Consider the following 24,019-nt stretch of genomic DNA (forward strand, 5'->3'; position numbering starts at 1 on the left):
CTAGGCAACCGTCACCCAACCGTGGTTCATGAAATCTGGAAATGCAAACTGAGCTGTCAGGCAGGAGCAAACATTGGCCATGCAAAATGCAATTTCCTCCCCTGCACATTTCTGCTGCTGACCCGCAAAGGCCCACTGAAATCTGATGCCAGGCCTCCCGGCCCCTCCCCGGAGGCCAGGGGCCTGGCACTGACGGCTCCATCTGTGGCAACACCCCAAGCCACCTGGCCAGCTGCGCTTTCTCCCTGGTTCCCTTTCGGCCAGAAGAATCCTGCTCCTGAGCCTCTGCAGTCTCACAGAGCCTGTCCCCAGGTCCAGAGCGCGTCAGGGGGTATGGCATAGGGCCAGAGACCTGGCTGAGCAAAGATGAGAACAAAAGGAACAGGTAGCAGGGCTCTGGCAGCTTTTGAAAAGGGGCAATTTGATCCTGAAGGAGGAAGCTGCTGCATTCTGTTCAGATTCTCAACCCTCCAGCTGAATAAAACATCAAGCAGTCAGACACCAGCTTCCTCATCTTGTCCCTTTCCCCCCACACCATACTTGGGGGAATTCTGCTCGCCACCCTGGCCTGGCACCACCCCCCTGCTCCGCTCCATTCCCCCCCCCCCCCAACTGCTCCTACCTGCAGGGGCTGTGGGCCAGGACCATCTCTGACAAGTTTCCTGTCTCCTGAACCACTGCTCTGAGGATCCCCCAGAAGTGGAGTCAGCTCTGGCTCACGAGACTGACACAAGGAGACGCCTGCAGGCCAAGCGTGTCAGAGGGAAGGAGCCCTCCCTCCTACACCCACCTGCCAGGTGTTCTCCCATCTCGGGACCTATCCTTGCTCCCAGATTCCCCAGTATGAAGCTCACCGATGGGATCATGACACCCAGAGTTCTGGGTAGCATCTGGAGGGACATCCGGGTAGGACAATGCCAGGTGCCTGGGTGAGGTGCTGAACTGAGAGGCGGGAGGCCCACTATGCCCAGGATTCTGGCCCTGACGCAGCCCCGTCCCTTCTGCTCTCTGGGCCTCAGGTACCTCATCCTTCAAAGGGGCACAGAATTCCACCCACCTCACAATTAATGTGGGGCCCCACCAAGGCTGTGGGGAGCAGGCTGTGCCTGGAAGAGAACAGATGGGAAGGATTCTCTAGATGGGGGGACCCTTTGCAAATGCTCCCAGGGCCTTGCCCCAGGTGCCAGCAGAGGGGTGTGGGAAGCACTTACAGAGGGTCCTGGTCCACCATGTGCAGAGCGCTAAGTCAGACAATGAAGGGACAAAGCTGACAGAAGGGCGGTCCCTGCTCTCGACTCTCCCAGGTGAGGACTCCCCGCTTCACGCGCTAGGTCCAGGTGTGGTCCCCACGCTCTCCTGACACCCCACCCCTCTCCCTGTCCTGCATTGATGAGGATGACCAGGTCTAAACTGAGGTGCTGGTGCCAGAGCAAGAAGAGAGGCACCTGCTGGAACGGGGGTTTGGGGGTGGGGGGTGCCGGCTCCACTTGGAGACTGTTCACCATGACCTGAACCCAAATGCTGGTGACCAAGGCCAGGCTGGCGCTGTGAGGCCGAAATTACCTGCTGGGCCACCCGAACACCTTCGGATGCTCAGTTTCCTTTCTCTGTGTTCGGTGCCCGGGATGAAACTCACAGAAACCGCAGCACAATGAGCCCTGTGCTTGCATGTGCTTCACATGGCAACGGGAAAACCGCAGCGGGAACGTGCCCATACCGCACACCAAAACCTTTAAAAAAATGTTTCATCTAGAACAATGCTGACACACGTGTGATGAAATATTTCGCTGTTCCACCTAGCTGACTCATGTGGTGGCCGCAGGGGTGCACACCCGCCCGCCCACCCCGGAGGGCAGGAAGGCTGCCCCTGTGCTTTGCCCTAGCGAGCAGAGCAGTGGGGTGAGGAGCGTGCTGTCCTGTTTGCTTTGGTGACAACGTTTGGTGTCCTGGGCAGCGTACCTGTGCCAGACACTGGGGAGAGCAGGAAAAAGGGCAAAGGGGGACAAAGCACTTTCAATGTATTAAAATACCCGAGCTAACCACACCTTCCCTTTGAACAAAAAGGCAGTTTGCAAAGAGCCGAAGCACGCCAGGCAGAGGGGGAGGCCATGCTGTCTGGTGGCTCATCAGTTTGGGTTCAGTTTGGCTCCGCCTGCCTGGGTGTGCTGAGGCAGGTGACAGCACTGAGTGGCAAGACGTGAATGGCCGGCAAGCAGATGCCCACACCTGTGTGCCACTCACTCCTTAGGGGTGAACTAGCCATGGGGGCCCCGCCCCCACATCTGTCTCAGGCGTGGCGTGCTGGGGCCACACTGACGGTGGCCGCACAGGCCTGCCCCTCTGACCCACTGCACGTCCACAGCTGGGCGTGTGCCAAGCACGAAGCAGCCCCCCGCCACACACACCACCTGAGGCCTGTGGTGGCTCCTGAGAGCCCCCCACCCCACTATGGGTCAGGAATGCCTGCCCCTCCCCCTAGCACAGCCGCCCCCCCCCACACACTCCACCCCCCAGGAGCCCTGCTGAAACACAGCTGAGCTAATTCTGGGCTCCCTGCCGCCCACACAAGCCCACGCTGCACATGTTCTGACTCATTTCTGAGACATCCAGAAGCAGGGTCCGGGAGAAAGGCAGTGACGAGCCCACCAGGCACCCCATCAGTCCAGGACCAGGGGTCCTCGGGCCTTAGTGGAACCTGGAGGCAGATCTGAGGCCTCTCACCACCTCATCCAAATCACGCTAGTAGGAGATGAGCCCCAATTTTAAACTCCATTAATTTCTTGAGCCATCCAGCCATGGTACACAATCAGGGAGTGAAAATCTGGAGTTAAAAAATTAAATCTGTATCATCCATTACCATCCACACCCATTTTGGACACGTGGAAAATTCTCACCCTGTTGCCAAAGGTCTCACACATAAAAGGCATCAGATCAGAAAACATTCACGGAACACCTATTACGTGTTATTTATCTGCCCATCCCCAGAACCTAAGGCGGACGTAGTCTCCACCCTCAGATTTCAGTCTATGGGGAGGCAGACACCTCTGTCATCTACGCAGTGAAGGTGCATGTAGGGTGCTGGAGGGGAAGTGACAGGGAACAGTCACTTCTCCCAGGAGGTGAGGGAGGGGAAAGAGTGACCTGCAGGCAGTCTGCTGGGGACCATGTGAGAAGCCCGTGGGTGGTGAGGACACAGGCCTGAGGTCTGAGGCCTGCGGTGTTTGGGGTGTTTTCAGAACAGGGAGTATCGGGGCTGGAACCTGCGGGCTGTGAGGAGAGGGGCAAGCATCAGAAGTGGCTGGACACAGAAGCACTGTCAGACTGGAGGGCCTGATGTCAAGCCCCTTAGGAACCATCGCAGGGCTGGTCTGGATGTCCAGGGACTGGTGGAGAGTGCCGTCTTCAGGAGCAGAGACCCTGACTGGCGTTATGTGGTTGGGCGAGTTACTTCCACACCCCGCGCCTCACCATAACCAGAATAAACCATCAGAACCAAACCTACCTTGCAGGGCCGTTCTCAGGATTACAGGAGCTAAGCGGTGTGGACGCCGGGCCGGTGGCCCAGAACATACGCAGTTTGGAGTCAGACAGGTTGGGGGTCAAACCCCACTCTATCAGCTAGAAGCAGTACCACCTGGGGGAAGTTACTTAACCTTCAGAGCCCCAGCCTTTTCCTCAAGAAGAATGAGAAGAATAGGTGCCCTGGGAACAGGCTTAGGAATCGTGCCTCTATTGAAAGCTTCACTCATGGTCTTGTCATTCCCTGTGACCCACTGAGCAGTGTGAGGCTGACCAGCGGGCTCATGTGCCCCGCTGGTGCTCAGAAGCCAGGATTGGAAGTCAGAAAACCTGTGTGTATGTGTGTGTATGTGGGGGGCACGGGGGCGAGGGCGGCTGGTGGGCTGCACCCTCCACAACTAGAGTGAAAACAACTTGACTTGGAGCTGATGGGTCCTGGAAAAACATACCATTTCCCAATATTCCCCAATAAAAATTTTAAAAAAGAAAAAGAAAATCTGTGGGGGCGGGGGCTGAGCCAAAGCATACAGGTACCTGGGTTCCCCAAATTCCTCTAAAGGACCATCCACTTCAGCAGTTCCCTCCTGCACCAGCATCACCCAGCCCCCCAGCCAGTTCAGCAGCACCGTGCAGGCAGGCAGTATCACAAAGCAGCTTCCAGCGGAAAGGCTCCCCTCTCTGCAGGGCACCGCCGCCCTGTGCACCTGGACACCAGCAGTATACACACACGCCAGTATAAACACGCACAAAAGACACACCTGGGCACCTTTGGACACAAGGAAGGGCCCCCTGAGCAACCCAGCAGGGTCCTGGCCACCCTGATGCTAAGGACAGCCACCACCGCTCTGCTCTGGGCTCATTTCATGGGCTCCACCCCCACCCCAGGCTGCATCGCTAGGCTCCCTGAATTCCCAGGCTCCCTGAACCTTAAGCAGGGCAGGCAGGGGGCACCGCCACGTGGTGTGGGGCAGTCATCCTGGGTTGAGCCCACTGGCACTTCCCAACACCCCTCTGCTTCCCAGCCTGCCCCCACTGCAGCCCTGGTTACAGACACCGGGCCCACAGTTGCTCTAAGATCACACAGAAGGACCTACTGGTTGTTTCCATCACCTTCAAAGAACATTTGAAAACACGGGAGTTCCTGCTGGGGAGAGAGAAGCCCTGCCTGTCCCCTCCCTCCTGTGTCCACTGGGAGTTCACAAAGGCACCTGACCCATACTGTTCCCACGGAGGAGGCCAGGGTGGCCCTGGCACAGGTGCCTGTAGGTGCCAACCTGGGACGCCCTGAGAGAAAAGGGAGGGTAGGATGAGTCTCAGCCCTGAGGCTGCTCTCAGCACAGGTTCCCAGCCCCTGGGGCCAGGGCGTCTGGCAGTGACAGATCTCCAGTGGACAAAGGGTGCCGTCCAGAGCATGACAGCCAGTCACCCGGGCATCAGCACCCTGGTTAATCAGGGTCTCTGCAGGGTGGGTGGTTTGGGTGAAGGGGGTTGGCATTGCCGTACTCAAGGTAGAAAAACAATGAGGGGAGGGAGGGAGGGAGGGAGGGAGGGAGGGAGGGAGGGAGGCCAGCGGATGGGAGACTGTTTGCCGGCCTGGCCAGAAGCTGGGTCTGACATTTGCCTTGGAGTAATAAGAAAAGACAGTAAAGGACATCACATGACAGACTTTAGGAGACTCGGGCCCAGGGACAAAGGGGTACAAAGTGCAGACGGGCTTCCCTTGCTGCCCCCTTTCTGCACGGAACCAGTGTGGCTGAATCCTTCCTTCCAGCCTGGGCGTGCCCGAGAGGAGGCCAGAGCAGGCTGTCTCGGCGGACTCACTCCACTCCGGAGCACAGAAGGCACCTCCTGGGGCCCCCAGAGATGAGCAGGCAGTGAATGGGGCGGGGGCATAGCAGGGCCTGTCGCCATGCCCACAGGGCCAAGGAGGCCGGAGAATATGACTGTCCTGAGACCCGGGGGAGTCTGGGGTCTGGAGGAGCTGCCAGGTGTGTGCCAATCCAGCAGACAGGGGAGACCCCGTGAACATCACTGGAGAACAGAGGAAGGAAGGCCATCAACTACATCAAGGTGGAGGCCAAGAGCTGCAGGGTGACGGGGCTGCACTGGGCAGGTAGAAAGGAGGACCGCTCTACACAGAGGGGGCTGCTGGATGGGGAAGGAGCTGTCAGCCATGCCTGGGGCTGGGCAGGCAGGCGGACCAGCCACCGACGGACAGCAGCACCACCAGGGCCCGGGTGATACATGAAAGTCACACACTCAATGCCTTCAACAAAGCTTTTCTGAACTCTCGGACTGCGGTGACGCACGAGGCAGTTCTTCACAATCTCTGTTCCCCAGCACACTGTCTCCTTAAATCAAAATCAAAACTCTCACCACAGACAGGCCAAGACTTCTGTTTGGCGAATGACAGCACGTGGCCCCTCTGGGGTGGCCAGATTGCCGCCCTCAAAGTCACTGTGTCAAGCCTGGAAAACTGCCCCAAACTTTCAGAGAAGGACGAGTAGCAGGATCCAAACTCCCAATCTCAGGGCACACTTAGCAAAAGGGGGATTTGGGGAGGCCGGATGGCTCAGCTGGTTAGAGCGTGAGCTCGTAACAACAAGGTCGCCAGTTCAATTCCCCCCATGGGATGGTGGGCTGCGCCCCCCGCAACTAATGATTGAAAATGGTGACTAGACTTGGAGCCGAGCTGCACGCTCCACAACTAGATTGAAGGACAATGATTTGGAGCTGATGGGCCCTAGAGAAACACACTGTTCCCCAATATTCCCCAATAAAAAGAAAAAGAAAAAGGGGGATTTTTCCTTACTATAAAAGTAATTCATTGGATTGTTTAAAAAACAAACAAACAGCTGTGCTATACCCACACAATGGAATACTACTCAGCAATAAAAAGGAATAAACTTGATATATACAAATGCAGGGATGAATCACAAAATAATTACAGGCTGAAAGAAGCCAGACAGAGAAAGCACACACTGCATGATTCCATTTATATAAAATTCTAGGAAATGGAAACTGAAGAGTAGTGACAGAGAGTGGACCAACGGCAAGAACGGGGGCGGGCAGAGGTGGAGGGAGGAGACTACACGGAACATGAGGCATTCTGCGTGTGCTCATTATCTCGATCGTGGTATTGGTTTCATGGGGAGTGTACATCTGTCAAAACTTATCAAATTGTGCACTTGCAATGTGTGCAGATTACACGTCAACTGTACCTCAGCAGAGCTGTTTTTCAAAAACTAATCCCTGCTGATTACAAGAAGAAATACAGAAAAATATTAAATCCCCCATAATTCTATCAGCGCTTACCAGAAATAACATTTTTATGTGTTTCCTTCCAGTCTTTTCCCTATACACACAGATAATAAGATATAATTTGTTCTTATGTAGAACACAGCCCCTCTTTTAAAAAGCTTTATGTTCTGAATTTTTTCTTTTTTTTTTAATTTTAAAGTTGTATACCCTGAGTTTTTTGTTTGGTTTTGAACTCCAAACCCTCATACACCTCAAGAATGGAAGTGAGGACAGCAGCTGCCAGGTGAGCGGCCAGGAGAGAGGCAGAGTCCCCATGGTGAAGAAACTCACCTGGAGGGACGGGGTGGACCCCAGGATACAGGGCAGAGTATCCATCTACCACCCTGAGGGAGGGCTTTCCAGCGTCAGCACTCCTTTCTTTGGTTCAGTTCACCCAAACCTTCTCTTTCTCTAAATTGAGCCTAAATGACAGCACTTTGCATCCAGTATCTGCTCAATCAAAAGTCACTGAAAAAAATAGAGACCGACCTATTCTCCCATCACGACTCCATCCATCTTCACTTTGGCCGCCGGCTCTTTCCCGCGGCTCCCACTCTCCTTCCAGCTCCAGCCACCATCCTTCCTACTTCTTCATTTAGCCTTGATCCTGACGTTCCCTTGTGACTAAGCAGCCTTCACAAATGCTCCAAGGGCTCGACCGCATGCCAGGATACGAATGATTCATTCCCCAAAGTAAACACTGGGTGTTTAAACTGCTTCCAAATTTTCACCTTTATAAATAACAGTGTGATGAACATCCTTGCACAGAAATCTTTGGTGGGCACATTTGTTTCCTTGGGAAAAATTCCTACAAGTGGAATCACCAGGATAAAGGGATGAATTCTTTTAAGGGTTTGGGGACATCGTGTCAAACTGCCTGGCAGGAAGCTTGTGAGTTCCGGTCTTGAAGGCATATGAGCACCCTGGCCGCACATCTCCACTTGTATTGAGTACCATCGCTCACAAAAACAATACATACCAAAACAATCGATGGCAAAAAAAAAAAAAAAAAAAAAAAAGTTATCTTTTTTGAATGTGCCTCTGTTGGATGACTGTAGAATTGACTCTGTCACACTTACTGCCATTTCTTTCTCTTTATGCAAATGAATTCATACCCTTCACCCACTTTCCTACCGGGAAATTCAATCCTAACCCAAGTTCTTCATATTGATTATTAGCGTTGTTTAGGCGACAGGGGATTTGTCAGAAATGTTGCAGACATTTTTTCCTCAGTTTATCAAGTGACTGTTGATTTTGTCCAGGGGGGTTTTTTCTTTTGGCATACTGAAGTTTTTATCCCCCGTGATGAACTAACAGTTTTGGCCTTGTGGCTTCTGCCTCTGGTATTGTGTGTCTCATGCCCTAATTTCTTAAATACCTACCTAAAGTGAATTTAATGATTTAATTTTTACATTTAAAATTTTAATGCACGTGGAATATATTTTAGGGATTGATATGGTTGAGAAACCTGATGGTTCCCCAAGTGGTTTTATTAACTAAATCTGGGAGCTTCTATTTTCCATACTTTGTAGTCTGTTCCATGGATATGCTTTCTATTCCATCCCAATATGAAAATGTTTAAATTATTATAAATTTACAATATGTTTCAATATCTGGTAGCTTATCCACCCAGATTCTGTGCCAGGAATGGCACTAAATCCACAAATTAATTTGGGAACAACTTAAATATTTAAAATATTGGCCCCTCCCTTCCAGGAACATGCAAAACATCTCCATTTACACGAGTGCTGTTCTGTGTCACAGCACAGCTTTATTGTGTTCCTCATACAGGTGCCACACATTTCCTATGCGCACCCTTTGAGTCCATCACACTTGCGACTTCCTTATGAGGCAGAGCAGCTACACTGTGCACACTTCTGCATATAGGCACTGCCTCTGCAACCACCCCCAGCCAAGCACAGCTGGTTCCAAAGCCTTTATTTACTGTGTGGTCACCCCTGGGGGCCCCCAGGCCCATGACCCCTGAGGGGCGCCAGCACTTCCCAGGTGGCTGTCGTCCACTACTCCTAAACTCCTCTGCGGTCCACAGCCTCCACACAATCCACATCCTGTCCTATTGGACACGGCCCGTCCTACAAGCCAGACGCTTCCTCCAAATGGAGCCGCCTCTCCCCATGCTTCCTGCCTGTAGAAATGAATCTCACTCTTGTAGAGCCATTCAAATGCTACCTTCATAATCCGCATTCATGAATCCCCACTGGGCTTACCTCTTGTGGAGGAGCCCTTACCTTAGTCCACTTCGTGATAAGAGTGACTCACACATCTGTGCCCTCTCAGGTGACTGTGAGGGCTCGGCCCACAGCTAAGCCATCCGGCCCCACATCACAGTGCTGTGCGCACGGAGGCAACCAACGTGTGTTGACAACTTGGATGAAGAAGCTGGAAACTGCACCCTGGGTGTGGGGAAGCCACTTGTCCCTCCTCACGAGCCATGAGGAAGAAGCACTCCAGGAAGACAGCGAGGCCCACAGGGTTGAGGACAAAGGAGTGTCTGTGTCTCTTGGGAGCAAATGGGGTGCAGGCCAGCCCGGCCCTGCGCCCTTGGAATCTCCCCAGACAAGGTCTTGGGCTCCTCCCTCCCGCAGGAAGGTGGGAACCTCCATCTTAGAGATCAAATCTGCCCATGGCCTAGACGCACTCAGGTGAAGGCCAGGGTTGTCAGCCCAGCCACACAGCAGATTCACCTGCAAAGCTTTCTGAACACAAACCACAGTCCCACCCAGACCCCCTGAGAGATGAGGTGCTGACACCAGACCAAGGTACGGTCCAGGTAAGCACACCCCCATCTCCTCCTCCTCAGCCTTCCTTGAATGAAGCAATGCAGACAAGCAAAGGGGAAGGAAACCGACATCTGACGATGCCTAGAGGCCAGGCTCTGGGCTAGGAAGCCAGTTGACAACTATGATCTAATTCCCTCTGCAATCCTGTATGAATTATTGCCCCGATTTACCTTTACTGAGGAGGAAACACATTTTCAGATATGACTCATTCCCAAGCAGCCAGGCTGGGACGAGAACCAAAAAACAAACACAAACAAATGCACTTCTGAGAAATCCAAACTTCGCTGGTTTAGCGGAGACCCCGCAGATTTGAAAAGTCCCAAGCATCCATCTCTCAGTGACACCTACTAAGCTTGAGGCATCCCAGCACCTGGTTCTGAGCCTGCAGAAACAGGCTGTCTGCCTTCACTGAACGGGCGCTGGCACAGCTGGAGACTTCTCAGAATCCTCTGCTCCACTCCCACCCAGGACCACATGATGACTTTCTTGGGCAGAATTACAGAAAACTAAGCAGTAATTAATCATTGGACTGTTGGTGTTGTTTATCCTGCTACATCTTTTAAATTTGTCTTCATGTTTGGTTACCTCTTTCAGACCATATTCTCTTACTTCTTTTTTTTTTTTTAAAGCACTTATGTCCTAAAAAGAAAACATCGGGGAGTAGGAAACCACTCTTGGTCTCATCGCTGGGGCGAAGGAAGCATCACACTGCGGAAGCGTCGTAATCCTGGGCGCCCCCTGGTGGAACCTGATGAAATTGCAGGCAAAGTCCCCAGGAAGAAACAGCAAACTGCAAAAGGGCACATCCACTTTTTGAAAGGCTAACAAGATCCTTTGTTATTTACATGCGAATCTCTGATAACCTGAAAATGGAATCAATATGATGTCACAGACATATACAGGTTATTATTTTCCAGTATGTGTAGGCGTGATTAATAAAACACAATGTCACCTAGATAAGGCTGAAAATGTATAGCATCTGTTTGCTTATCTATATTTTCCTCCTTGATGATCATGAAAATATCATTACTGTCACGTGAGAGGTTTCTCAAAGTGTTCAATGTAACAAAGGGACGCTGGTACTCAGAAAGACCATGAAATGACAGCCTTGAAGAAACCAAACACTGTGGCAGGTGACTGGATATTCCTCCTTGAAGTGAATTCAGATGGGCATTTCAGTTTGGTGGCCAGTGAGGAGCTTCCATTGCAACTCTGTACAACAGACTGTAAATCCGTCCATCAGAAGAGCAAAGACCTGCTGTACGAGCATGTTGATATCGCAACCGTGATGTTTACTCGGGAACTGGGGAGAAACAGGAGCTCCTGACGTCTGGGAAGTCTCTGTTCCTTCAGGTACTCATGCGAGCACGTGGTGAACAGTTCACTTAGGGTCACAGTCAGGACACAGCCACCCTCGTGCCCTCGACCACTGAGCCGGTGCCAAGTCAGGATCCCAGTGGCAGACCCTGGGTGGGAGCAGTAGCTCTGGACCCCATCCCAGCCCCTCAGGGGCTTCAGGTGACCACCCCCCTCTCTGCCTCACCTAGGTCTCCTTGGACAGGGACAGGCACGTCACTTTCACCTCCGAGCTTCAGTTTCCTCACTTCGAAACAGGGCTAATCATTTCTGCTTTTAAAGGTTATTCCAAGAACTAGTGGGGTGATGTATTTCTGAAGTACCTAATAGTGGCTGGAATATATACAGTGGTACCTCGATTTTCTAACGTAATCTGTTCTGGAAGCCCGTTCGAGTTCTGAAACGTTCGAAATCCGAGGCACAGTTTCCCCATAGAAAGTAATGCAAAATGGATTAATCCATTCCAGACCTTTAAAATCAACCCCTAAAACTGCAAATTTAGCATGAATTTTACTATCTAACGATACCATAGATCCATAAAATTTACAGCATTCGTAAACCGAAATGTTTGTCAGCGGAGACGTTTGAAAACCGAAGTACCACTGTATAGGATTAGCCCATGTGGTTCCAGTCCTTTCTCCATCACGTCCCATTTTAATTTTTATTCTCACAGACAGCAACCATTTAACCTGCACTCTCAGAAGGTGAGGAAGGACTAATTATGTGCTTACTCTGGGCCAAGCACTTTTCAGGCACTAGACGCCCCATGAACCTACAATACCGTCTGAGGTGGCTGCAAGTCCCATCCCCATTTTCCAGATGGGGGACAGAGGCACTGAGAGGCCACAGGCTGGAGAATGGGAGCGCCAGGCTCTGCGCCCAGTGCTCCGATCACAAGGGCATATTCTATTTTTAACTACGAAAGTTTTAACAAAAAAATAAGGGAGAGGTAAGTGAGGCTTAATTGTAATAAAGTGTTTCAAACTCACACTTGTACACCAGTTACAACATATCGCCCATTTCCACATAAATTATTGCCTTTGCTTCTCTCACCAACTCTGGGAGGCAGGTATCTCACATCTCAGTGTGCAGAGGAGGAAAGTGTGTCCAAGGCTGTGCGCAAGGTCACCCAACGGCCAGAGCCACCAGGGTGGATCCGGGTCAGCCCAACCCCCAGCCTGAGCCCTCCCACCGGCCACCACCCACCTGACCTTCCCCTCCCTCCTTTCCTGTAGAAGAGGCAGGAGGCCAGGAGGAGGGGCTCTGGGCAGACTCCAGCTCTGGGGGGAGCTGACCGGGAATAAGGAACCCCTCCCGTGCCCCAGCGCTGCTCCAGGCTCTGTGGACACCCAGGGAAGTAATACGCCAGCGCGTTCACTGCCATGAAGTTCTAAGGACACTTCCTGGCATTTCCAAGATAGCAGGGCAAGACAGGTTAAAAATAGGCTACAAGGACACAGGGTTCAAACCCCTGCTCCACTCTATATTGGTGATTTAGGTAAGTCCCATAACCTCTCTGGGCCTCAGTTTGCTTCTCTGTAAAATGGGGATAAAGCCAGTGAAGAGTAAAGCAATCATGACAGCACCCGGGCATGTCAACTAACTAGGAACAGGGGTAAAACCAATAACCACACTGTACTGTGTGAGCAGAGGGCTAAGAGAAACAGAGGCTGTTTCTAAGGGAAAAGCATCTCCTTAAAGAAATAGGGGTGCAGATGGATTCACAGCTCTGTCACTCACTAGCTGAGGGATCTTTGAGGGTAAGAAGAGCGTGCACCATCAGGCTGGTGGCTGTCCCCCACTGTCACCCAAACATCCCAGCCCCCCACCACCATGGGCTCTGGTTGCTAAAGACACAGTCTTTCCTGGAACCCTTCCTCAGCAATGCTTTCCTTGAACAGCTGAAAACACAGCAATCCACTCAGAGGGGGAGCCTGCAACTATACCGACCCCTGAATTCACAGTAGTTATGCACAAAAGCCTGTTTGAAGAGGCAAGGAGAAATAATGTTCATAAATTGACTGCTGATCAATTGTGACTCATGAAGGCAATGTGGCCATTAACTTAGCTATATGTTAACTCCTGCTCCCTACCCATGCCTGGTAATTGGGGGCTGTTCAGCATTCAGCATTCACATGACACTGCCAAGAACGGGGCAAAGAGAACCGAGGTTTCTTCAAGGTGGAGAAAACAGCCGGACAGTTCCCTCATGGCCCCTGCCCCTCCTGCGAAGGCCGGCCTCTGGGGTCTGACGGTCTGTGTATCAGGCAAGGCTACAAAACCTACTTGCACATGGCATCTCCTTGTGTCCTGGCCCCTGTGGTGCTCAGGCTGGTTTCTCAGAGACAGGATGGGGCTGGGGCCTGGTCACAGAGCTCTGAAGAAGACAAATGATTGAGTCTGGGAGACAGGGACCAGGCTCACCATACCCATGGCTAAATTCTGTGACTCTCACCTCTGCTTGCATCAAATACTGGCAGTGCCAAAAAAAAATGGATACAAGGTGACACTTTGGTCAGTGTTGCTCAAGCAGTTATTCACCATAATCAGAAGTGTCCGGACGCTGATGGTAACCACTTTGAGCATCTCTTGTAATTGCAAAAGTCAAAACGTGACTTGTATTCATCTTTTGTTATCAGTATATATTATTACAATTTTAAAACAGTTTTCCTTTTTAAAAATGTGTATACATTTTTTTTGGCACCCTCTGTATAACATAAAAAGTTCAAAGTCAAAAAAGAAAGGCTGAGATTCTCTTCACCCCACCTGGTTTGTTGACTGTCTGCTGGAGGCTGGAAAACCAAGGACCCCACTTCTGGCCTCCCTCCCACCAGGCTCTCCACATGGCGGACACTCCTTCACATCTTTGCTGTGGAGGCGTTCCCGTGGGTGGTGCCGGAGGTCTCAAAGCGCCATCCTCAGCTCCACGCCTGGGCACTGAGCAGCCTGTGGGAACTGCCCTCCACCCCAGTAGCTCAGGGGGTCACTGCTGAAGGTCTGGCCGAGGGCCAAGCTTCCAGCGATCTGCCGGCCCCGAACTGCCCACGTTAAATCCTCTTCTACCTAAATGAATTTGAGCGAGCCCTGAATAGCACAGATGCTGAAGATGCTGCCGACCAAGATGCAGGAGATCTCATGGGAAAAACACCTGGGTGTGAAAAAGAAAATGTTTTCAGACAGGACATGTCCAACGAGGAGGCTTGTACACACACAGGAAGTCTTCTGAGGAGACGGTACTTTGAAGGAACCAGCCGGACAAACATGCAGGACAAACGTTCATCGTTGTGCTGCTACTAAGATGCCAAAGGTTGAAAATGACCTACCGTGTTCCCCCCAAAATAAGACAGGGTCTTATATTAATTTTTGCTCCAAAAGACGCATTAGGGTGTATTTTCAGGGGGTATCTTAGTTTTTCATGTACAACAATCTACATTTATTCAAATACAGTCATGTCATCTTCTTCTGGAACATTGTCATAACATACTAAATGCGTCCGTCTGGCTGACGATCTTAAGTGGGGCTTATTTTCAGGGTAGGGCTTATTTTCAGGGAAACACGGTACGTCCACGTCCACCCAAAGAGGGCTTGGGAGAGTAAGCTGGGGCCTGACCATGTGACGGAACCACAAGAACTGGTGCCGTGGAAGGATATGTAATGATGTGGAAAAGAGACTCAGCACACACGACTGAGTTGCAAAAGGCAGCCCACAAAACAGTCTAATGTGGCCTCTTAAATATATACTTGTGTGCATACATGCGTGTATGAGTACTCGGTAGAGCATACACAAACGTTTGGAAGGATATGCTCCCAAGTGTCACCGAGACGCTGTTCAGTTTCCGCCCTGGGGCGTGCTGGATACAGGGACTGTCTGTTACGGGGCACCTGGCCTTGAGCCACACAGGGACCAGCCACCAGCCAAAGGGCAGCCTGGCTGGAAAAAGCCAAATCACCAGTCTGGTGGGAGCCCCACGTGGTAGGCAGGCCTGCTCTGTGCCACATTCATGACCTTCTGGGCCTTCCCTGCTTGCTGGGCTAGCCGAGTCCTGTCCACAGTGGTTCCTCCACCACCCAGAGATTCCCCTGCGCTGCCCCAGGGCCCATGAAATGCACCCAGTCATTTCAGTTCCACACGTGGGACCAGGTAAGCCTTGCTCAGCAAAACAACTCAATCCCAAGACCCATATTTGCTCATGAAAACAAGATGACACTGGCCAAGCCTTGGAAAAATGGGTGACTCAGATCTTCCAAGTGCTTTGTGTTCTTATGTCAAGCACCCATTTGCACCCGGAGAGCAGACTGGAAATGCTAATCTATGATGATTTAAAGATCTGATTTCCAACGGAGCATGAGGCTGACACCCAGCAACCGTCCAAAAATATGTGACCAATTTGTGCTCGCTTCGGCAGCACATATACAAAACTGCATGACCAATTCTATTCCTGTGGAGACGATTCCGGTTCACAGAAAATGAATCACCAGGTGGAGTGGTGTGGCCATGTGGTTCAGATGTCAAGTGGGTGGGTCTGACCCAACAACAAACCCCATCGTCATCCTCCCCCTCCTCCGTGAGAGTCAGCCCCGCAGCCAGCTCCAAAGGCACAAAGCCTCTTTGCAGAAAGGACCTGTAAAAAAGTTCTTGGTAGCAGTCCTTGGGTCGGGGGGTGGGGAGAGCGGTGCATGGTGAGAGAAAAGGTGAGTCATTAAAGTATTAAAGCAAGATGGTGGCCAGTCAGGACTAGTCGTGAAGTATTAAACCCAGGTTAGAGTGGTGGGGGTTTCACAGCATCTCACTGCACACCCCATGTTGGCCGCTGGGCTGTGAACTATCCAAGTCTAAGCCTCTGAGCGGGACACAGTGTGGCGTCCATGCCCACTGCACCTGGCAGGTGCACACATCCTGCCTGGCCCCAGAGAGGCAACCAGACCAAAAAGGGCTGGGACTGGCTTGCACAAGGCCCAGAGCAGAAGAGCCAGAATCACTGAGCACTGTTCTCCCGTGTCACTTCTTTCCCAAGGAGCTGAGAGCTGAGACCAGCACTGACACACAGTGTGAACCTAAAGTGGGTGTGAACAGCTGCATAATCCTATACAGACCTCCCCAGGTCCCACGGGCTCCCAAGCACCACAGGCTCAGCCATCTCAATGGGACAATGGCTTCACATAAGTCTGCCCAAGTTGGAAACTGATTTTAAGAGGCTTATTCAGACACACCTTTGTTGTATCGTTTGAAAATATTCAATTCTGAAGAAAAGATAGCAAAGGGGATGGATGACTCTTGTAAGGTGTGTAAGTTTATAGGAGGTAGGGCACGTGTGTAATACGTACAGATAGAAAGGTGTGGAAGGACTAAGGGACACTCATGTCTGTGGGACACTAAATATACCCAGGCAGCTGGGCAGTAAATATTCTTGATAACACTAACTGGTATCTGAAATGGTACTAAATATTCATGCTACATTCATATGCACGAGACTAAATATACACGAGGAACCTAATATAGGTCCTAATTCAGTCACCCACTGATGATGCCCATTCTGGTCCTCTAACCCATGGCTGTTCACCAGGTCAGTGGCAAAGCACAGATGTGGCAGGGCAGAACTGTCCCCATGTCTCACCAGTACGACACGTGTGTGTGTCACTGGCCAGGGCACCTCCCGTCCATGGCCACGCTGCTGGTACTTTAACTCTGGTCCCTATAACCTCATATTAGCAGGGAAAGCTGATGCTGCAGAAAGAGAGGGGAGACGTGTGAACGCTGTGGACCCTGGGGTTCAGGCGCTGAGAGGCTTCGGCCTACTGTACCCTACCCTACCCGCCTCACCATCCCCATCTCCTGTCCTTGTTTCTCACTGTGTGTTTTAAAGTGCACCAAAGTCACTGCCCACGTGACATCTCCCACTGGCTCTGCTCGGGAGTCAGGGGGTAGCCAGCAGCTCAGGGGGTCACTCTGCGCAGCAGCCTTGCTAATTTTCCATCAGGTCCCATATGCAGAAGGATCCTTTATTGTGCTTTACTAGGAGGTCCTTATTGGGAATTATAATAAATGACCTTTCACCTTCTAAGAAAGACAATGGAAGAGTAATAACTACAAATAATTTATGAAGCATTCTCTCTGCTGATACAGTATCTCAAGTGATGCTCGTGTGTGTGTGTGTGTGTGTGTGTGTGTGTGTGTGTGAGAGAGAGAGAGAGAGAGAGAGAGAGAGAGAGAGAGAGAGCAAGAGAGAGAATGAGAATCACCACCCCCACACTATAGGATGCCTGAGGTCAGAGGGCCTCTAAGTGGCTCAGCTGACCCCGGAGTCCTGACTACCCACCTGCCGCTTGGGCTGGACCACCTGTTTTAAGGAAGCAAAACACCTCTGACATTTTCACATCCCACGCTGGTGGCTGCCATTGGGGAGTGGCTTTGGGGAAAGTTGCGCACCACCATGCATGGTGCTGTCGCCTCCCATAGACATGAGTATTTGGGGGCAGAAAGCACAGAGAGCTTGGTCTACGGACTTCAGAAGTGAGGCAAGTCTTCTGGAAGTTCTCAAACTTCAGACACTTAAAAAACAATCCCACACACCAGGGCCAGGAGGACGCTTGAGCAAACAAATAACTCTCTGTTCCTCACCTTTCAAAAGGATTGTTTATAATTTCTGTTCACAGATAGCTTAATCATAAGAAAAATATGTGAGGGCCCTTCCTACCAGGAATTTGCATGGGAACAGTATAAGCATCTACATGGCGTTGGTGGCCGACACTGGTGAGGAGGTGACCCTGGCTGCGTGGCCACACCTGTCTTATCACGTCTCGTGAATCTGCTGCTAAATTCGCTGAGCACTCATATGGCAGCTTGTGGTCCACGACCCACTGAGCTCAGGATTACACGTTAAAGCAGTACCAAGAATCCCAAGGTCATTCCTCAGAATCACAAATGTGTCTTAAGGACCAATAACCTGACCTAAAAGTTGGAAATAATTTTCCGGATGCAGATATTTTAACAACAGGATCAAATGAACATTCCTCTGATTTCCATTCAGTTTGGAGAAAACACAAGGAACTTAGAATGCAGACCGTACCTGTTGTCCTACCTACAGATGACACTAATTGTACCAGGGTTTATAGGTATCTAGATAATGAAAGGGACACCAGGAAAGGGCAAGCCACAGCTGGGTCCCGAAAGGCCATCCTGGGCAGGTACTTCCGCCTCCAGGTATTCAAGAGCTCCTTCTCATGGGAAGTTCTCTTTCATCTCACATCCACGTGGCCAAGTCTTAATGTTAAAGTCCCACCTCCTCCAAGAAGCAGTCCCTGAACACTTCACCTTCCACCCATTGAGTGAGAACAAAACCCAGGGCTTCCGTGTTCAGCTTTAGGCCTCATAAAGGCTAATCTTATTCTCCCAAGTAATTCCTAAGCACCGTGAAGAAGCAATTATGACTTGGACTTTTCTGTATTTCCTCACTTGTTTTAAGGAAATGCCATGCACAGTGGATCATCTTGATGATGAAGTGGCAGCATGAATAGGGACGGTGGCTTGGAAGACATTAATCCACGTGAAATTGACTTTCTGGGCTGGGCTCAGGACTATGTAAGCAGAAAGCGATTCTCTTCTTCCCCACCCTAGTGGTTCCAGTTCTTTTCTAACAAGAAGTCCAGCGCACATAATCCAGTTGGAGCCCAGAAAGATGGAGAACGGGGAGAGGAAGGGAGCTTCCTGTCTACTTTCCCAGCTTGCTCCTTCCTGCACCAGGGTGCATCTGATTTCTCCAGGGATGGGGGCGAAGGGTAACAGAAAAAGATGTTTAAATTCCCTTTACATATCACGAGCACAGCTTGGAAGTTTGAGCCCAGAACTTTACTCTGAGCCACTCTGTCCAGAGGACAGAAGGTAGGTCCCCAGGTACTGGGAGGAGAGGAACCTGGAGGGATCGAGCCCCCTGCCCCTTTGCACCTGGCATGGAGGAGGAGAGGTGGTGAAGGAAGAAAAAACCCTGGGAGGTAGAGGGGGATGTGGAAAGCAAGGGAGTTTTGTCTTGCTTCCTTCTGGGAAGACTGGAGACCGCTCAGCACAGCAGAAATGGCATCCTAGTTCTGTATAACCTGGGCAGCTGCTCGAGTGCACAGTAGGGACCCAGAATGTGGGGACCTCAAGGCCAGATGCAGGAGCCAGGTCCCCAGCTGTGGCTCACCCATGTGACACCCGGCTGTTGAACGCTCAGTGGAAATAGGAGAAGGAGGCTCAGTGGTGGTGGTGGTGAGAAACTCATCAGAGGGCCAGTTGACTAATAAGAGGCCATTCTCCCCCATACCCTGATGTGACTGCAACCTGCTCCTGGTGCCCAGAGACCACTTGTGGCAAGAAGGGACCCCAAGGTGACCTGGAGAGACTGAGAGACTGACTCTCAAGGGACCAAGCTACTTCACACTAGATAGTGACTGAGATAGTATCACTTGAATGAGGTTCAGAAAAATCATAAACGTGAGCTAGGACCAAATATAACAAAAAGGAACCAAAGTCATTTGTTTGGGGTAGCAAAATTAAGTTCACTTATAACGAATGTCACCCATCACAACTTGTGGCTGGTAAGCCTTATCCATCCATCATAAACCCGGACAGGAATCACCTCTACTCTGGTCCAAACTGCCCTAGGCTCCCCAAGCAGAATGTATGAGTGTCTGTGCGTGACAAGGCGCAATGCTAACCTCCAGAGGAAAAGCAGGTAGTGGCAAGCTTGCCAAGGCACATCCAGGCCACACCGTCACAGAAAACACCCTCCAGGAGGGCCAGTTGCCTTCATTCACACAGTCTCTTCTTTAACCCTGACAGCATCGCCATGAGCTGGCTATCATTACTCCCACTTTGCTGAGTGGCAAACTGAGACTCAGCAAGATTCGGTGACAAGCTCAAGAGAGCCAAGCTCTGTAGCAATATGACCAGGACAGCCACCCTTTAGCATGTCCCACAGGCCTGGTCCTCCTCAGCAGCAGAGGCTGCACATTAGCTGTGCAACATCCATGGAGGGTCCACTGCTTTATTATATAAATGAGGAAACTGATGCTTAAGAAACTTGACTCGTAGGCATGTCTAGAACAAGGGTAAGGCAAGGGAGGCACTGGTCTCGGGCATAAAATTTAACGGCTACCAAAAAACTCCATGAGATCAACGTTTTAACGCAGTGTTTTCAAACACCAAATTACCAGAAAATCCACGTTGTACAAAATACCACAAATTTAAATAAAGACAGGATCAGCATTACTGATCTCAGGCTGCAACATGGCTCAGCACAGCACTGGGGCAGAGCCAGGAAGCCAGCTCAACCCTTCTCCATGTGGTGCCAAAGGCAGGGACCCCAGAAGTCCCTGCACTGCGCTGTCTCTAGAAATGTTTCTCCTAACGATTTTATGACCTTGAAGGGCTCTTAGGAGTGACCATGATGCCCCATCACCTCAAGTGTGAGCTGCGTGGCTGAACTCCAGGGGTAACATGGGGTCTAAACAGATTCTATCCCATGGTCATGTGCATGCGTTATGTAAATGAAGGAAGCTTGCAGGATTGGATAAGGAGGAGGATATTTTAAGATGTCAGCTTGGGAAGGTGTGGGGTGGGCTCTAAAAGCATCACACAGCTGCTTGTCTCCCATTTGAAGGATTTCCTGGCTCAAAATTAAGTGTTCAGCAGTGACACGATACCAGCTGTCGGCTTGTACCTACACAAGTCCAATTCCAACGCTGGCATTCCTTTCTCCTTGCATTTCAAAGGCCCAAGGTTAGCTCATTTGAGTGACTGCTTACTTACACTTGTTAACATCTTATCAAAGCCCTGCTGATAAGAAGCGTCTGCTCAACAAATATTTGTTGATTAAATTTTTGAACACTTCTTAGATCAAACCCAGAATCCCTTACTGCTGGCTTGTAATCAAAGCCTAAAACTTGTTTGGCAAATAAACCATTACCTGAGCATAAGGAAGACTGAATGACTTTGCCCACAGTTCTCCTGCAGTGGCCTTTAGAGACAGGGGGCACATATCCTTCCCATACTAACAAGCCTCCAGGCAAGATCGGCTCCCTTACCTTTTATTTTCTTAACTCGTTACCTGCCAGGCTTGGCCTCACAAGTCAAAGTCAAGTCCAGCAAAGTGAGCAAAGGAAAACTTTGGGAGCGCTCCCACCTCACCTCGCCCGGGCCCGCGCTGCCCAAGAGGCGGCCGTGTGGACGGCGTCCCCTCCGCTGTCCGAGGGGCACCTGGCGGCGTGGCGCTGCCCTCGGCTTCCCGGCAACCGGCCCGACTTCTGGGCGCGACTCCCGCCCGCGCCACCCCCGCTCAGGCCCCCGCGCCGCCGGTCCTCCGCCTCCGCGCGCCGCAGCCAACCCACGTCTCCGCGCCCGGTACCTGTAGAGGCGGCGGCAGGGCTGCTCCAGCCCGGATGCTCCCGGCAGCCCTGCGGGACCCTGCGGCCGGGCGCGGCGCGGCGCAGCAGGTGGCCACCGGACTCGCGACGCCCGAAGTCCGGCACCCGCGCGGGCACGACCCTCCCGCGGCGGCGCTCGCGCTCCTGTGCGCGCGCCCTCGGCCGCCGCCGCTCGCTCGGCCGCGCTCGGCTCCGCGGGGGCGGACGACGTTCCGCTCGCTCGTCCGCCGCGCGCCTACCCCGCCCGCCGCTCGCCCCGCCGCCGCCGGGAGAGGCTGCAGAGCGCTCGCGGGAGACCCGCCCCACCCGCCCGCGCGGCGGCGCTGTCGGGGCTCCAGGCCCTGCCGCCCTGACCTCGGCGGATCCGGGTTCCCCGAGACCCCGACTCCAGCCGCCCCCTTCCAGGTCACCTGGGCCTTCGCGGGTCACCTGGGCCTGGGACTCCGGATCCGCCACGCAAAGCCGGCGGCCAGCTCACCGGAGGGAGTGGGCGCCGGTGTGGGTAGTGCGTATTTGAATGAAAGTAAAAGTTGGTCTTTTATAACCTTGTGGGTCCGAGCGTCTCCAGGCTAATTAGGGAAGCTGCCGCCCTGTCTTGGGGTGATTCATCGTTGTGACACCGCAAGTGTGGGAAGGAAACCTGCTGAGGACGTCGCAGCCGCGCTGGCTCTCCGTGTTTCTTTTACAGACGGGCTGGTACAGGCGGGAGACCATCTTAGCAAACGTGCCGGCCTGGGGTTGGGGTCGCTCAGCTAACCCACAGGAGACCGCGCTGAGGCCTGGGTCGCCGCCACCCCCACCCACGGGCCCCCAAGAGCAGGGAGAAAAGATGAATGCGAACTGTGTCCCCGCAGGAACCGAGGCCACAACATCTTACCCGCGAGAAACCTTCATGCCCGGCTGAGAGAGCTGATGCTAACGTCAGCGCTGTTCTGTGGGGATTCCCCCCCCCCCCTCCCCGCGCCACGTCCTGCAGTGGTGGGTCTGATGAGCTGTCCCTGCGGACACTGAGAACCCGAGAAGCCCGCGTTTACACGACGATCCGACCATCTCCAGGGGCCCACCCTGGAAGGGGCGCTCTCCACCTGTGGCTGTAAACAGGATCCAAATCCCAACTAGAATCGGAGGGCAGAGAGGCTAAAGGCAGATTCCGTTTACTTGAGCATTTATAGAGAAGTTTCCTTTTACATATTTTGATATATCCCTTTGGCACAAGCTATTCATTTAAAAGCCCCCTTTGACTTTTAAAAGGGGGCTTTAAATCCCCTGTGTAAAAGGAAAAATATTGTGACTCAGTCTCCAGCACCCCCCACCCTAGTTAATAATCTGCATTCACAATGGACAGGTGACTCACAACAGAGACAGTGACTTTGTTAGTGTGTGTTTGCTTTTTAGGGAAACCTCCAACTAAACCCAACTACCACAGCAAGTCTACACACCCTTCTCTCCTTTCCCACCTTGAAACTCGGCTCCTTGCTTTTCAAAATCACATTTATTTTTTGTTGTAACTACTAGATATTTCTCAACTCCATAAATCACCTGTCTGCCTAAGAATTGCACTTGTTTCCAGAATACCTTAAGCCTCTGGCTTTATTTGTGTGTGCTGTGGGTAGCTTTTGAAGTTCCTGGAGGCTTTGAGAGGACAAAACCGGAAGGAGTTGTCTGTGATTAGCTAAGGCCGAGAAGGAACATGGTGTCAACACCGAAAATAGCAAGGCGGGGAACTTTGTGAATAGGTTAGGAAAGTGGGAAACTATCGAGCCTGGGAAATCAAGCACCTTCATGCTTTAAAATGTCCTTCCCTGGTCCCCATCACTTCCACCATCCTGCTGAAGAGCCTGACCTGGGGCCTGCAAGGGAGCCCTTTTCCTCCTTAGTGCCTCTTGGCCCAAACTTTGAAGTCAGGTTGAGAAGAGGATAAAACATGCAGGTACGGCTTTGCCAAAGGTTCAAAGGCCACATTCAGTCCCCAGCAGACCCCTGAACTAAGACTTACCATTACCCCATTTTTACAGATGAGGGGCTGCTATTATCTCCATGTCAGGGTGAGGGGACTCGGGCATGGAAAGGGCAAGTAATGTGCCCAAGGTCATGCAAGAAGTTAAGTGGCAGAATCAGGATTTGAATCTGCAAACTCAACTCTCAGTGCTGAACAGGCTGCCTTTCTAAACATGGCATCTAATTCTGCAAACTGAAAAGTGCCTCTTAGTTTAGAAAAGATATGAGAATCGGCCCGTTCTCCTGACTCTTCATCAAACCAGGGGGCTGCCATTAAAGGGAAGAAGAGGATTTCACCAAAAGCAACAGGTTTCCTAACTGGGCTGGAACCTGGGAGACCGTGTTCTGTAGGACAGCGTTTCACTCCCGGATTCTACTCTTGGGTCTTCACAAGATACTCCCTCTGCCTGTCTTCCCTTAGGCTCAGGAAATGCAGACCCTATAGGTATCCTTACGATGGTAGAGGATTGGAGACAACGACCAGGCAGAAACCAACTAGGAAACTGAACGTCATCCTTGTCGTGACAGCAGGCCCGTCATCCAGGTGGGCCTTGGTGACAGAGGTGGACTTGAGCTGCCTCACTGTCAGAGGCCACATGAAGCCTGCTCCCGAGAAACTCTCCCCAGGCTGGCTGTCCCACAGA

At 51.8% G+C, this 24,019-nt stretch overlaps 1 protein-coding gene across 7 annotated transcripts in view; it reads right to left on the bottom strand.

Annotated features, from left to right (window-relative positions):
* CRACDL (CRACD like) overlaps window positions 1–22,311 on the bottom strand; it is a 105,611-nt gene extending 83,300 nt beyond the window's left edge. The window contains exons 1-2 of one of the 7 annotated variants that reach the window (XM_074332351.1): window positions 21,359–21,651; window positions 13,743–14,124 (exon numbers count right to left, since the gene is read on the bottom strand). Coding sequence is in view for 2 of the 7 variants with exons in the window: in XM_074332349.1 (XP_074188450.1) it covers window positions 22,255–22,271 (17 nt within the window). In the remaining 5 variants the exon portion in view is untranslated. Of the gene's footprint in view, window positions 1–13,742; window positions 14,125–21,141; window positions 21,284–21,358; window positions 21,652–21,787; window positions 21,993–22,254 lie in introns of those variants that run through there. The other 6 variants (XM_074332349.1, XM_074332348.1, XM_074332352.1 and 3 more) reach the window with 6 other exon arrangements.
* Window positions 22,312–24,019: the final 1,708 nt, after the last annotated feature.

The sequence above is a fragment of the Rhinolophus sinicus genome, linkage group LG05 (genome assembly GCF_036562045.2).
Source record: "Rhinolophus sinicus isolate RSC01 linkage group LG05, ASM3656204v1, whole genome shotgun sequence".
NCBI classification, from domain to species: domain Eukaryota; kingdom Metazoa; phylum Chordata; class Mammalia; order Chiroptera; family Rhinolophidae; genus Rhinolophus; species Rhinolophus sinicus.